The sequence below is a fragment of the Mugil cephalus genome, chromosome 7, assembly GCF_022458985.1.
Source record: "Mugil cephalus isolate CIBA_MC_2020 chromosome 7, CIBA_Mcephalus_1.1, whole genome shotgun sequence".
In the NCBI taxonomy this organism is placed as follows: Eukaryota; Metazoa; Chordata; class Actinopteri; order Mugiliformes; family Mugilidae; genus Mugil; species Mugil cephalus.
This window is the reverse complement of record NC_061776.1, coordinates 18325925-18342468: the sequence shown is the minus strand read 5'-3', so window position 1 is coordinate 18342468 and position 16544 is coordinate 18325925. Positions and strand designations below refer to the sequence as shown.

Below are 16544 nucleotides of genomic sequence, written 5' to 3'. Positions count from 1 at the left end.
TATCAAGAGGCACAGAGTGCGTTGTTCGTTATACAACTAAAGCCTCAGTGAACAGGATCTTCCCCCAGGTTCCTGCCTAAGCTCGACTCTTGAGTTTCATTGATAACCGGGCTGCACGGATATCAAAGGAACAAGGCTTTTGTGATAACTAATAGCAAGCAGCCACCCAGGTTTTCTTCTTGGTCATTTCGTCTCGGGGAACACGGAGGGTCACTCGTGTGACTTATTTACAAGGAGACAGTGGTCACTCACCCCAGCAGCACCTTTGTGTCCGTGAAGTGGGGGATGGGAGTTTTTCCCAAAGCTTGAAAACTGTGACAAATAGAACGGTGTCGGATGAGATGCTATGATTTAAAACAGCCAATTGGGAGAAAATAAAAAGTTTAACAGGGCAACATGAAATCTTTTCAGTCACAAAAAATTCTTGTAATGGCGTCATAACATTTTCCTTGGGTGCCTAAATGCTCATTTGATACTTGATATAAAATGAACGTGTTCCAGTCTTTAACATCTTGTAACAAGTTAAAATGCTTCTCACGGATTCACAACTGCTCCTTGTTTTCTGCATCACTATAAATCTGTCTCTCTTTTTTTTTGTCAACAAGCTGACAACATAATTTCAACACATCACCGTGGCAAGTAGTTAGACAGCGCTTTTAAATGTATAATAATGTATACTTGTCAACATCAAGGTATAAGGCTAGCATTAAATTATGAGAAGGAACTGTTTTGAAATTATCCTGCCTGAATGAACAGCAGCCTTTTATTTTCTTTTAACAATCTATATAGTAAATGTTCCTCGTGGACTACTTTCACATGGCAGATGTCACCTAAGTGTCTAATTAAAGCTTATTAATGGCCTTCTCTTAGGCTCTCCGGCAATTACTGTAGTTGTGACTTATAATCACAGGGGGTAAAATCAAACCTTTATGGGCCACAATTCAAATTCTTTAATTATTTTGTAAGGCCTCTTAAGTGTTTCATTCTCGTCTTCCAGATAGGATGAGTGAGGAGCCGGCAAATCCTCAGCTGACTGTGACAATGCTCAGTTTTACATCGACGCTCCAACAAATACCAGTCTTAAATCCACACTGCGCGGTTTCATACAAAATGACTGCAAATTTCAATCACATCTTGCTCCCCAATGAGGCTGCAACAACTCGGTGTCCAAAAGCAGATGTAGTGAGTCACAGTATCATGTCTTTTTAGATCCTTTAGAAGATCCAGTTCTGTGCTTTGTCAGAAGCACACATTTTCTCTGGGTGAGTTTGTGGTGTGTGTGTCGGGATCTATAGATACATGCAGCTAATACTCTTTTTGAGACCTTGCTTTGGATCACAACTTACAGCTTGTTTCCAACAGCTGACCTCTGCTGAGAGGTACACCATTTAACTACAGAAAAGATTCCCCTCACCTTGCTAACCTCAGCTTCTTCTCTTAAAGGACTGAAAAGTATTGAGACACACAGGTTGTAACAGCATTTAGCGGAGACTGTTCACATCTTCTCCTCCAAATTTACCACTTACTCTCAAAGCTTTTAGTGTTTTCTTAGTTTTACCCCTGCATGTTTGATGCATCCCGTTTCGCGTGAACCCACAGCAAAATCCTATCAGGGCTGCTTACAATTGAAGCTGTAATTAGCCCCTGTTGTTCTCGTTGCCCCTGCAGCTGCTAGGTATGCAACATTTTACTCTTCTTTCCATTGAAAATCAATTAGGTGTCTTATCTTGACCTCGCAGTTCAGATTTAATTCAATTACATCTACACTCTTCTCCTAAGCAGGCTCTCGGGTGAAGTTCCCTTTGCACTCTTGGGGAGGGCATGATTTCATTTATTATTATATATATATATATATATATTTTTTTTAATCCATTAAAATTACCTGCTAACACGCGGCCATTAAATTGCACTGACTTACAATTATCAACCCTGTGCAGAAGCCCTTTTCCATAAATAGAAATAGCAATAAGGGTATTTTCCACGGTACAGAATTACACCCCTTGTCCTCCATATGTTTTATTCATATGCTTCTTTAACCTTCATATAATGTAATTTAGCTGCTGGTTTGGGCCGCACCCTTAACAAGGTCTGGAAAAAAAATCCACGTCAATTGGTCTCCTCTCGCAGTCGTCACTCCACATCGTCCCACCTCCTCCTTGTCTTCTCCAGGCAGCAGACGTATATAAACACACAGATCCATCTTCCTCCAGCTTACCCAGTAACATCACGATAACCATTACGTGGAGCTAGGATTGGGGGGAGGGCGCACGGGCTCCGATTGTGGCTGATTTCTGTAGAGAGCGAGAAAAAAAAAGCAACAGGGAAAGAGGCGCAGCCGCGGCTACTCATCCACCACACGCTGCATAACATTATGTCGGCATCACTTGTTGTTCCCGTCGAGAAACGGTGAGTGCATCACTAACAGCATTTATCCTGGTTCCTTTCTTAAACGATGCCGCGTTGTGTCGCTTATTTGCAAGATTTTTTTTTTTCAAATGCTGCTCTTCAAATGCTGTCTTCCCTCTTCTTTCTCTGCACGTTAGGACTGAAAAACAGATCAAGTAACAAGGTTTTAAGTCACAGAAGAGAGAGGGGGGAAAAATGTGTGTCTGTGGGAAATGAAATGACATCCCCTTCCTCCTCTTCCTGCCTCGCCTGAGGGAAAATGTTTATCGTGTCGTCATGTGGCCGTGATTTGAGAGAAAAAAAAAAATTATAATAACGACAACTGACCCTGTTGCTTCAGGAGCGGGATCGCTGCAGATTATAGGAGTCAAAAAATCAGAGGTCTTTTGGCTTTTGTAACCTCGTGAGAGAAAACTTCGGTGCAGCAACAGGTGGCATGTTTTTTTTCCCGGGCCGGAATCGAGGCGAGATGTTGAGGAGGAGATGGACGTGGAAAAAAAGTAGGGCGTCATTCAGCACCGAGACACTGGACAGCTCCCACGTCGAGGGCTAAACAAGCTGCGATCTTGAGGAAATAACAGGTTGATTCGTGGCTTCTTCTCGCTCTTTTGCTTTTTAAATCAGATTGACGCTGCATATTAACGCGACTGTATGGCTCTGTCCAGCTGCTGTTGGGAAACTAAATGGAGGTTTTTTTTTTTTTTTTTTTTTTTGAGTGGCAGATGCTTTGAATGCCAGTCTCCAAGAGCAACAGCAAACGACTAGTTTGAAATCGATACTGTACTAAAACGAGTTCAGGGGACATTTCTGACAACCCTTTCCAGTGTCTCCTCTCGGTATAAAGAGTGTTGCCTCCTCTTCTCTTTAGTTTGCACTTAAGGAGCAAACCCCCCTCTCTTCCCTCCTTCCTCGCTTCCTTCCTCTCACTAAACTGTCCCCATCTTCCCATCCCCCTCTCCCACTGACTCCCAGTCTTGTTGCATAGCTACCAGCTCAAAAACATACTGGAGATTCAGGACAGTCTATGTGTCTCCTTTTTTCCTTTCTCTTCAGTCCAAATGGGACCTAATAGGGGGAAAAAACACTGAGCTGATAGTCTGCATTCACATTTCCATTTTCTCAAGGTTCTCAGTTAGGGTTTCTGTTCAGTGCATATGGTGAACAGCGCTTATTCCAAGTGCTGTGCTGTGATCCCCCCCCCCCCCCCCCCCCTCCTCCTCTCTCTCTCTGTCTTTCTGTGTTCCTCACCCCTCCTCCTCCTCCTCCTGTCTCCCTCTTTTGAGAGAAGCTGAAAGGTTGGCATTACAACAACAAAGGAAGGATGGAATGTCAACAGGCTTCAGAGAGAAATGGGTTTGAAGGAAACACAGAGATGGGAATTGCATGTAGCGTTTCCATCTCCGACATCAAAAGTTCACAACCTATCAACACGCCACTAGCCGGTGCTCAGCGACACCTGTGACACATGCACATCCTGAGATCCTCTTCAACTCAGAAGCCTGTGTCGGTGACGCTGCAAAATCAATATATCCTGTTTAACGCCAGCAAAGTGATTCAGACTTGAGGATCCGAAGGCCCCGCAGCGTTACGAGCCTGTTTCCTTTTTCTTTTATGACAGATGGGAGCAGAGGCTGTGGAGGCGACACAAACAAGGGGAAAGTGTTGGTGGTGCTGAGTGGAAGACTAGTGATTTTGTTGTGGCGCTGATCGAAGAACAACAAGTCCCAGTCTACCTCTCAGCACGAGCAGCGCCCTTCAGTTAACGCCAGCTCGAACCTGCTCTTCACTTCGGAATATGTTCACATTTGAATTTTGGCTTTATTGATGATATTTCCCGTTTATTCAACCTGCCCTTTATAAGACACGTAAAATGCTCGGATTCAGTCTCTGAGTGTAACTGTGGATGTTAATAACAGCAAATAAAAAATCTTTTAAGGTGAGGTATTCATGGGCCTGAATCACACACAGTTTCAAGCTGCTCGACAAATTCTGTAGGGAAGCAACACATTATCAGACGTGTTCTAAACGTCACATCTTTCCGTGATTTTGTATCTAAATGTATTTTGTTAATTAACAGACTGTAGTCCTGGCATTTCATATTGTGAAATAAAGCTTGAATGAAAACCCTGAATGTGTATTTCCTCATTTTTATTATCAATACTGTACATCACACATGGGATCAGAAATCCCCCGTCCCCACACCAAAAAAAAAAAAAAAAAGCCATGCTCTATCCAGACGAATATCTATGATTATGGCCCTCAGTCAGTAAACCTACTTAACGAAGAACACACAACCCTTAGAGGACTAAATACAAGTCACTGATCAATAAGGGAGACCTAAAAAAAACCCTGTGTGTTCAACAGGCAGCCTCAGTCACTGTAGTGTATTTTTGTAGTTTCTTCAGCATATGCCAGAGTGGTGAGTGAGCAGGTGAATAAGAAGGGGGGGTGGTTTCCTAGACCACCAGGAGAGGCCATAATAATGGTGTGACAATGCATGCATGAATTCCTGCAGCTGAAGTCTAATGCAGGTGGTGAAAGAGTCCCAAATCCAAGTAAGCAGGGGCTCATACATCAAGCCCTGGAAAAGATGCTCGGAGGTTGACCTAAAGGGGCCATTAGTCTCAGGCAGGGCTCGTCCCATAGTCTCATGCACATTTTCGCAGGTGTTTTTTCCCCGTGTAACACGCTTCACTGCGAGTATTTGTTCTGCATACGGGCTGGATACAGTGCCATGCCTTGTCTGGGCTTTGATCAATATCAGTAAACAGACCTGAGCAAATAAAAGATATCTACTGTCACAAAGACGACTGAGAGGAGAGTTCAAACAGCAGAGAAAATACAGGTCCTGCGCTCTCATCCACCGCACTATAGTAAGGGAAATTTAACTGATTCAGACATGCAACAAAGACTCGAGATAGAATTCAAATCACTCCACATTACAAAATATAATATGTAATAATCTACCATACAGCTACGATTGCTGAATAAAAGTAGAAGAGGAAAAGCACGAATATATCCTTAAGGAATTATTAGAGGATAATTAAAAAGGCTCCAGACAATAACAATTTGAATACACACCACATTTACTTATTGTTGTTCTTGTTACCTGGATACCTGCATGGTTGACCTAACATAGTCCCCATCTTTGTTAGTCGTGGCAAACACGGTGCTTGGAACAGAAAAGTCAAGCCCTGCTCGCACGAGGGAAATTCCCTTTGTTTACACCAAATCCAATCACTGCAAATAAACTGCTTGATTTAAATCCAAAGATGAGAGACTGATACGCTGGTTACGTTTGAACCACGAGTCTCCTTCATTTCTCCTGCCACTAACGGGCTAAAAATCAATCATGTCGCCATGTCTTAATAATCATGACCAGACACAGTTCTTTCTGCCCTTTTCACTCATAAAAGCCTTAAGTGTTTTAATTAAAAATGCATCGTGTCTGGTCTCCTTCACACTGCACCCTGTGAGTCTCCAGATTGGCGGCATCCTGGTTTTTCATATTTAAAAACCAGGGACTGGCTTCCGTTGCTAAGCAACACAAAAGAGTCTAGTGCATTTCTTTATTGACCAATAAGAATGCAGACAAAGTTTCAAGGTTTTTGAGGAAGGTCCTGTAATAATGATCACAGAGAAAAATAGAGCAGAGAACAACAACCTTTCATATATTTCAGCATGTATAAATAGTGTTATGCATAAAGAAAAGTCTCCCTCCTGCAACCATATTGCAGCTCATAAAATACCTTTCGGTCTGAATTCATTTATGTCTTTTATTCGTATAGCACCAATAACGGTCGAAATGGTCTCAAGACACTTTGCAGAAATGAGCGCCTGAAACCTTCAGAGCAAGCACTAAGGTGGCAAAGAAAGAACTCTTTTAACAGGACGTAATCTAATCACAATTCATATTGTGGGGGGGAGAGGATCCATCTGCTTGAGGCCAGTTGAGAAGAAGGAGCAAGGACATAAATGCATACGTCCATCTGGATGAAGCATCTACATAATACAAACGTGATGACATCAGGGTGATGAACAGCACCTGCAAGACTGACAGTAGATGAAGTAAGAAGCAAAATAGTATTTATTTGATACTGATGACTTATTACAACATTTATTTATCATACAGGCAGTTGTGTTTGAGTCTATTGTTAGGTCAGTATAAATGGTTGGAGACTTTTTCATGTCCTGTGCCTTTTGGAGGCAGCTGCTGTGCAGTCTAGGCGCAGCGTGCTCTTTTACTTGTCCTGTTTCGAATGAATTAAAAACTCAAAGCTCTGAAATACTGTGGGAGAAAACACAAAGTCACGGTCAAAGATACAGTAGTGTGTATTCATCTTATCCGCACAACAAAAGCTGTTGCCAAGGACCCAGGCAGATGGTTTGACTAAGAAAGAAAATAGTGATGGATGTGTAAAAGGAAGTGCACAACAGGTGAGGAATTGCATCAGACGCACTCTCAAGAGCACAGACCTTGTGTAATGCATGTACACCCTCTCGTTGTCATTACTATCTGGGCACCCAGCCTGGCGTGATGGTATGCCAACTGTTCCCCGATGTCTGTACTGGCACCCATCTCCACGGCACTGGCTTCTCGGAGAGAGAGAGAGAGAGAGAGAGACTCCGGGGGAGGGAGAGGAGTCACTCAGCAGTCGGCATGTGTGGTCAGAAAGATCAGGAATCGGGAGAGAACGCGACTTTTCATCATCGAAGCAGAACGACTCGATTAACGGACGAGAGCTCAGCATTAAGTAATTAGACATTTCTGAGCAGGGTCATCTCAGATATCATGTTGATGGTGATGAATTATTATAAACACGATAACAATGGACGTGCAGTCATGACTAATGATGCGATCTCCTAATCACGTTGTATTAATTTTGTTTCCTTCAGTAAGATGCACAGGAGACAAACAGCAGGGGATGAATAACAGCTGCCGTTATCGGTTTATTGTCAGAGATAGGAGGAAGCTGGGCCCTCTGAAAGCCCACTTTATGGGATAGTAATAACTATTAAGATACCAGTAATGATTATGATAATATTCAGTTTTATGATGCCTACTGCTTTGAGGTACATAAACATTTCAATGAATTCTCTTAATAGTTTCATTTTCTTTATTTCATTGCTCTTTAAATTTAGAAGAGAGGAGTGTCTTACTCACTTCACACACCTGTACATTTATTTATTTTTTTCTATTATCTTCTTACAGCCTCTTGAAGCCTTGATTTTAGCATCTTTGTAGATAAGAAACAATAACTCAACAACTATTGAGTAGGTGTACAGGATCTCTGTGAGTATCATTGTATCTATTAGATTGCTACACAATGGTGCCCAGAATGTAATATCTATATGGTACTTGGACCATCACTGTTATCCTCTAAATTTAATCAGACTAACAACGAAGTGGTGTCCAGACACCAGGGAAGTTTACTGAAATTCAGATTGCTGAAACAACCTTTGGTCACATGAGAAAGACGGGCACCGAGTTGAACTAATCTCAATTCTGAGAGGATGCGATTCAGGGGCCAATCAATGAGAGCAACTGGCAAATGTTGCAAACACAAAACTTGAGGAAACACCATCCACAAAACCATGCCATCACATTCACCATGTTGACGGCAGGCTGGGACTGCTGGGTAAACCCAGATGAAGCGTTGCTGCTTGGGGTGGGAAACACGCTGGAGGGTTACCTACACCTGTATAATACTGTATAAGTTATCTGTAGCAGTTAGTTGGTCGTTAGTGACTAGGTCAAAGTTTCACTGTGTCCAATTGTCGGATGAAGGACAAAATAAAAATACTCACAGTTCCCTCAGTTATATTTTACTGCTGATGCTGAGATGCTAAATTAAAAAGAACATGTCAGACGTAGAATACCAGCATCTTGGTCTCAGCTTTTTAACTGCTCACATCTCCCTGTGGACATGGAAGACGGGGAACTAAGTAGTTAAAAGCTGAAGCTAAATAAGAAAGACGGGCCAAAGAGATGAACACCTCTGACACGGGACAAACCTCTAAATGTCCACATATTCTCTCATGTTGCCTCTTCTCGTTTCGGTTGCATCGGCTGGATCCTTTGCATGTGTGAAGGCCTACTACCCTCTTCACGTTCTTTACATTTATTTGTGCGAGGATGCTGCTTTTGAGCTGCTCCTCCGCAACTACAGGTGTTTTAATTCTGTTCCAGCCGTAGAGCGACGTCCTTGCCTGCGTCTCTTGACACACAGTAAGTGGACAAAAAAAAAGTTAGATTCATGCTATACAACGCTCATAAGTTTACTTCAGTCTGCAGATTATTCCAAACGTAGAGCAGCGCTGAATGTCATTAACCACTGTAATTGAAAAATGGAGATGTGTTTTTTTTCAATAGGTATCTTTGAACCGAAGGCACATTCTTTTTGATTTTTGATAGCGTGTGGAGTATCTGAGTTCATTCATTGTTCTGAAGTGCTCAGTTAATTCTGACAGGTCAAGGAGAGGCGTCTCTCGACTCGTGTTGACAAAAGAGGAATATTTTGCATTCAGTTAGAAAGTGGATATATACATTGGGTTTGTATTATTTCTGAAAATATTAACATTCCGACGTACTCAGCTGTGAAACTATAGCGGTAAAATACGGCTGAAAATGTAAAACTGAAGACTGAGGGTCTGATACTTCAGAAACACTGGAATGATTTTCAGTAGAAAACGCTTAATTTATTATGATTTACAGAGATGCGCCTCGTCTCAATACGTGTTAAATTAATGTGTCGTACTTTTTTTTACCACCACTATGGAACTCATTCACAGGAATGAGAAGACAAAAAGCATCCAACAATAACTGGACGAGACAATAATTCTCAAGCAGCTTTGTTTTACGTTCATAAAAATGTCTTATTATATTTACAGAACAAAACATATTCAGGGTCACAATGAACAATATTCCATTCATTTTTTGGCAAAAATTCAGGACCTCGGTCCAAAACACTAACCAATGTTGGTAGCCAATTTTCAACTACATAAATAGTGTGTTACACAAACACCGTCTGAAACAACTCGACATCAACATCAGTATTTCTGATATATTATTAGAACGTAGAAAACTTCACGCGATGAAATGAAACAGAAATGCATGTTACTACCCATGATGTGAGACGCGGTCAAGTCTCACTGATGCCTATTCACTATGCACTGTGATGACAAAATCAGATCAAATGAATATTGAACGAACTGAGCCCTCCTCAGGGACACACAGAAAGCACAGTAGAGTTTTTGAGTTGATACCAGCAGCAGAGCCACATATTCCAGATGAAATAAATAACACAGGCATATAAAAGTGAAATGAGAGTAACGCACAGAGGTATAGGTAAGAAAGCTGAGTTCTCTTAGTTTGAAGTCTTGCTTACAAAAATTAGGAACTGGGAGTTTGATAGTTGCACTATACAAGTGTGAGTGAATCAAAACAAATGTAAAGCTCCATTTCATCTGCTGGGCTATACAAGCGGCTTGACTTATTTACACTAGAGAGGACTTATTAGTTATACAATAAGTTCAACTTAAGACTTTGAATCGTAAGCTGGGATTTCTTGTAATGCGAGAATGGAAGGGAGGCCCAGGAGGCCAAAAAATAAAAATAAAAAGAGAGACAAAAAAACAAAAAAAACAAAAAACAGCCTAGGGCTTTTGACTTCCGGCCCATCGCCTCCCGAAGGAGAAAAGTTAGACTCTTTAACACTTTATGTAACGCCTGGTTGGAACAAACATGAGCCGTTAGTTGAAGATGAACGCAGACAGTCAGTACTAGGTGGTCTTCACCAGATCGTAAACGTGGATGTGAACGTCATCATCATATTTTATGTAGTATACAGTGGGCTTCGCTGGGACCTGGTAGATGACCAAGCCCGTCCTCTTCAGACCGTTATCTGTGACGTACTCCACCTGTTTACCCACGAGGCTCTCTGGCTCCTCCCCGGGCTTCCTGTCTGCTGGCAGCAGATGTTTATTCTCTGGAGGACCGACACAAGGCCAGTGCAACAGGAACAGAGAAGATAAGAAAAGAAAAGAACGTTATACGTTTGCAACAAACTTGCTCAGACTAGCCCCAGATCTTTGATGCGCTATATCTAGTTCCCTCTAGCTCTGTGAAGATAAATAAATAAATAACATAAAGACAAGATAAGACTGTCTAACAGAACACACTCTACTAATACTGAACCAAGAACATAATTGCTATAATTTATCCCTTCCACATTCCCAAAACTATCTGATAACAAAAGACATTGACGGTTTTTCTGACAATTAAGTCTCGTTAATGTACCTGACTCTGGTAGGACACGCAGGTCTCCGTCCTTGTAGTCGTCCCACAGCTGGTACATATACAGCACGGGGTCCTTCTCATAGGTGATGTAATACCAGTGGGTCATGATGGGGGCTCGTGACAGCACCATGCCCCGCCACTCGTTTTTCTCCCCGTCCTCCTTCTCAAACAGATGTTCGACCGCTCGACCCACCAGCTCCTCCGCCCCAGGAGGCACCTTAATTTTATTGTTCACTGCGGGAAGGAGCAGAATCACAGTATATACAGGCATTAAAATGTCAGCTTTACATAAGGCCATGGAAATAAGGATTTGTTTTTATAACAACAGTCACAACCAATTCAGAAGAAAAGATTTAAGGAATATTTTACAAAAAAGTATTAAGCCCGTCCATAGTTGCTTCTTTAATAAACGCTTCCACACTTTACTGTTTACAACAAAAAGATCACGATTAGACGTAGATGCTGTGACACTCACCAACTTTCTCTGACAGGACCTGCAGGTTGGATACCCGGCTGTCTTTGAAGAGCTCGATGCCATAGACACAATCGAAGCCGTCGTATTTGACCATGTAGAGGGAGCTGTTGACGGTCAGGCGCTCCAGGACGGTGCCTTTCCACTTGGTCACGTTGCCCTTCTCCCTCCAGGTGTGCTGAATCCTGCGGCCCAGAAGGTTGTCAGGGTCCGGGCTCAGGGTCGACGCTGAGCTCTCACTCAGCTCCCCACTGCTACGCTTCCTGCAAATGGATTCACCTCCATATTAGTGCTGATACGCTGGTACAAATGATGAGCAATGTAAGCTACAATTTAAGCTATTTATTGTGTATATTTTTGAGGGTATTTGTTTCAATGGAGGAGATCTTTCAGATACAAAATAAAAAGGGACTCCCTTTTTACCACTCATGCTTGGAGAAGACAGGGTAGGACTATTGAAGAGTTAAGTGCTATAATGATGCGCTGTCATGGAAAATGTGCCTCCACTTCAAAGTCCAACAGGTAGTAAACAGTAACTTTCGTATTCTCATCATTCATCGTGTTATATATATATATATATATATATATATGTATATGATTTTTTTTTTTTTTGTTAATTCTGGGATTTTGAAGGATTTAGTCTGTAAAACTGTACTGAATTAAACATTACAACGTTTCTGTTGTTAAGCCTAACCCACTAACTAAAATGCTGATGTGAAAATGATATGTCTGTACAACACAACACAACACAACATTACTACAAACCATGGTCTCCAAAATGAAAACACACTGAACAGCTCCCACAACAGACGTTTTAAACAAATGCTGAATACCATAACCTACATGAAGCTAAGATTTATTGCAGGGCTGTTGTCGTTAAATGCACTAATTGTCAGTGGTGTACATGATGAACTCTCATGCTGAGTGTCTGTCACTGATGTGTCACTCCAGGTGGAGTGTCATAAAAGTGTAGTCTGAACCTACCTGCCCCGTTTCTTTGACATGTTTCCATAAATTCACTCAATCCTGTGAGACACAAGACAGGTCAGTTAATATAAATAACAAAACCGATATTCTTAGCAGGCACATTAAGCCAACTCATGTTTCCTAGTAGATGTGCGACCCGAAGCTTTATCAGCCACAGCCATGCAAACAAGCCAACATTACCGGATGTAAACAACATGAACTGCGACAAGCCGTGGCTGAAGCTAACTAACCTAGCTCAATGCTACTACGACTACAGGTTACATTTTTATCCAGTAAATGTGTAACTTCACAGAGGCTAGCTCAACAAACGTCGACGTGTCGAGTGTAGTCGGGAATGGGAAGCGACAAATATGTCTTAAATTGGACGAGCCGTGTGGCTAAGAAACCATTTCAGTCACTGTTTGTTTTAAATTAGTGACATTTGTGAGAATTTGGCTCCTGCATTTCAACACATAAGCTAGCCGAACAAAAGGAAATGCATCGCCATGTAAGCGCATATTTTACACCCTGACTGCAGCTATTAGATTAACGTAAAAATAAGGGCTGTCCATGATAAATTAATTCATATTTATTATATGGTCGACAAGTTCAATAGGCGGGAGCCAGCGGAATAAGCTGTTTGCCCTACCTGATCAATAATTTCACATGTGTTTGTCTTTGCAGAGCAGATTCCTCCACCTAACGTAGGCTAGATACACGGAAACGAATCTCACCTACGAACTACAACTACCAGGAAGAACTGACTGCGCAGAGCACTGTGGGATATGTAGTCATAATATGTAGAACTCGACGCTACCGCTGATTATTTCTCTTGTTTTTTGCTAGATATAGAAACGTTTACAAAGTTATATGGCTTCAGTAGCTGACAGAGTATATTGTTGACACTTTGTTCACGTATTTGCTTTTAAAATATGGAAACATTTTTCTAAAACTACATTACCCATCATTTGTCCTCTCCGGGCCACCTTTTCAACCAGTCTGTCCATCTCTTCACGAAATGCCAGATAAGTAGTAAGTAAAGCCACAGAGTAAGTAAAGCACAACACTATTTTAAAACTAAACAGATGTAAGATATTGCATTAAATTATTATGTATGATTGTAATTATCCTTAAAGTAAATTATTTGTCTATATTCTCTCTCTCTCTCTCTCTCTCTCTCTCCATATATATATATATATATATATTCCTCCCAACGACATTTTTTTGCTGCTTTGCACTATCTGCATCCTTGCCAATGGAGATGTGTGAATATATACATATATTTATATACATAAGCATACTCGTTTCCCATATTTTTTTACTTGAACATTGCCTTGTTTGTTTGTAATATACAGTTTTTTTATATCTTCTATATTCTTATTTTTATTCTTTAGTCCACCCATATATGCACTGTCTGTGATGCTGAATGTCTCTGCTGCGGTTAACAATGACAATTTCCCCATTGCGGGATGAATACAAGATTCAAGGTTAAAGATCACTTTACTGGTCCCCACAAGGAAATTGTTTTGTCAAATAAAATAAGATGAAATAATCTTAAAAATAGAATAAGAATAACATGAGATATATAGACATTTAAAGTGTCTCAGTGTGGATCCAAAGTGTCTCAGTGTGCAGTTATATAAAGTGTCTTGGCTTGTGTGCTGGTGTGCAACAGACAGTGCAATCAGTTAGAGTTGTATATTCTGATGGCGTGTGCAAGTGTGTGTGTGTGTGTGTGTGTGTGTGTGTGTGTGTGTACGCGCACACAGTTTCAACTGTTAGAGCTGAAATGCTTCATTCAGCCACAAGATGTCATACTAAACACAAGAACTATGGCGCCGCTTCTTCGGTTGATGGACTGACCGGTGTGCAGAGGGAATGATGCAGCACCCCTGTGTGCCTGTCTGAAAGCTTTTTCAGGTCGAAACCTTTTTGTTTTTATCTTTAGCCAAACCACCTGTATGTGCATGACTCATCTATGATGTGTGGATAAAAACAGTGCGTCATTCGTCACTTCCTTCCAGTTGTATTCACCAGCCAATCCGTAATCCACATTAATTATGTATTCACATATTTATGTTTAGCCCATTACACATTCTATCAACAAAATCACACGTACTTAGAGATACAAATGACCATTTACCGATATAATATTAATATAATAATATAATAGTATATAATAACACTTGTAGTCAATCAGAATGGTAAGAAGAAATATTTGTTTTTAAAAATTACATATAGAATAACATACAGAAAAAAATGAGTGTGTGAGTTTGTGTTGATGCAATTATCTCATGTATTCATGATCATTATGCTCTTGATCACATCACTTCTACTCCCACTGTCCACACTGAGGTCATGTCCTTTGCATTTTTCCACAATTTTGTAGAGAGACAAAATTTTGAAAGGAGAGACAAAAAAAAAGAAAACTATATCATTAACAGCAGTGGTGGTCTGGGTGGTTACAGCCTGTGCTTATTTATTCTAATAATGAAATGATTTTGCTGGATTAAAAGACTTAGATCCCATCTCGCATTTCAGATCAACAAACCACAGACAAAACTGCTGCGAGGTGAGAGCGGTGCGTCGTAAAGCTGACAGCGTTTGTGAGAAAGCCAGTGTTGTATTGACACAAAGCTGTCCGGCATCCAAGGTTGCCTCCTCTTGTCCTTGCTGTTGTCACAGCAACAGAAAAGGCCTGGATGCTGAAGAAATGGGACCCCTTTATTTTAATTCCAAAGAGGCTGACAAGTTGTTCAGTTAATCAGTGGCGGACACTAAATTTTGTTGATTTATATGGTAGGTTGTAGAGTCGCAGGGCCTTGAAGTATAAATTCTTAAGTTGAGTCGTCTGCTTGACTGACAGCTCCTGGTGCTTGCAGGTTTCTCCGGTGCTGCCATCAGAGAAGGGGAGCCCAGAGCAGCCCCTTTCCCCTGGGACACCACGAGAATACAGACTCTAAAAATAGAGGTATCCTCCGCTCCCTCCAACTCCTCTATTTTTCCAGGTACCATATCTATGTGTTTGCTAGACAGGTGGCACACGTCCATGCATACAATTTGTTGTGTACCTTACTGTGGAGCCTTGCAGGCAGATTGCATAGTTGTAAAGTCACGTCAAGGTTAGCATGTGTGTCTCAATTGATTAGACATCTCTATTATTAGCACCATCCCAATGCAACCTGAACTAAGGCAGCTTTAAAGGGATGGAGTATCATGGCTGTTTCATGCGTGTCTGGAGCTGAATGTGTGTGTGTGTGTGTGTGTGTGTGTGTGTGTGTGTGTGTGTGTGTGTGTGTGTGTGTGTGTGTATGTGTGTGTGTGTGATAAAGGGCGTTGGGGCTAAATGAAACGTGGGCTGCAGATGACTGCTTCCAGCTTTTAATGAGCTGAGTTCTGTTTCTAACTGGATCGTAGTTCCCTTTTCTCTCTGAGGATGAAAAGGCAAATAGAAACGAGTTTAGCAACACCCTGGGAGCTAAATCAAGACCGGACATGCTAATACAGTATCTTAAATATTGCGATTTGGAATATAAAGTGTTTCTGGAGGCAACAAGGTCACTGGATGGAGAACTGCCCGAGAACATGTGTTTTCAGCTGGCAGCTGACCGCCCCTGTGTTTTCTTTCATGTTCAGATGAAAGCTAATTTCCCTTCAGAGCCAAGACTGTCTCTCATGTCTGATACAGTTTTCAAACAGTATCTTCGGTCGCATATGTCCCAGAAGAAATATCATCCATGAAGAAGCGTGAAAAAACATATTTTCTTCTCGAGAGGTTCACATGTAGTGAGGAATGAGGTCCGCAGCAGGCCGCACCTGCCTTCGGCTCATAGCTTAATTTCCTATAGTCAGTCTAATAAATTCAAGTCCCAGAAGTCCCAGTTCACCATTTCCAGTGAAAGAATGAATCACCTTTGAATTCCGTGTGTATAATTTAATCTCTTTGTACACGTGATGATGAAGTGCTGCATCGTCAGGATGACACCCTGGGTCTCCCTGAGGTGTTTCGCTCATCTATTCCTCAACTCATCCACGCTTGATATGTGGACCCGAGTCTACAACATTTATGAAGCACTGTACAAACTCCAGAGAGGGTGAAGATTTGTTTTTACACTCTGTCCGTTTCCCTTTGATAAAAAAAAACATATTAATTATGCCACAAAATATGAATAAAGTGAAACTGAAATAACAACAGTCTTTTTTTCAAGAGCTAGACGTAGCATCTGCCATCTAGTGCTTAACAATGAGACTAAATGTTTCAGCATAATTATATCCAGCCTGTGTGATAATAAGTAAATCCTCTCATTAATTGGCTCTTAGGATTGTGTAGCTCTTGCTGTCACAGCTAATTGACCTCAGGAATGAGGTGGAGTACATCTGCCTTCATTTATGCGCAACTCT

General features: G+C 41.4%; 1 protein-coding gene across 1 annotated transcript; it reads right to left on the bottom strand.

The window, feature by feature from the left end:
* Positions 1-9257: 9257 nt before the first annotated feature.
* LOC125010075 (spindlin-Z-like) lies at positions 9258-12904 on the bottom strand. The gene is made up of 5 exons (XM_047588417.1): positions 12793-12904; positions 12162-12203; positions 11181-11440; positions 10706-10939; positions 9258-10394 (listed from the first exon to the last, which is right to left on the bottom strand). The coding sequence occupies exons 2-5, from the start codon at positions 12179-12181 to the stop codon at positions 10189-10191; spliced, it is 720 nt and encodes a 239-aa protein (XP_047444373.1). The 5' UTR covers positions 12182-12203; positions 12793-12904; the 3' UTR covers positions 9258-10188.
* Between the last annotated feature and the right edge of the window lie 3640 nt (positions 12905-16544).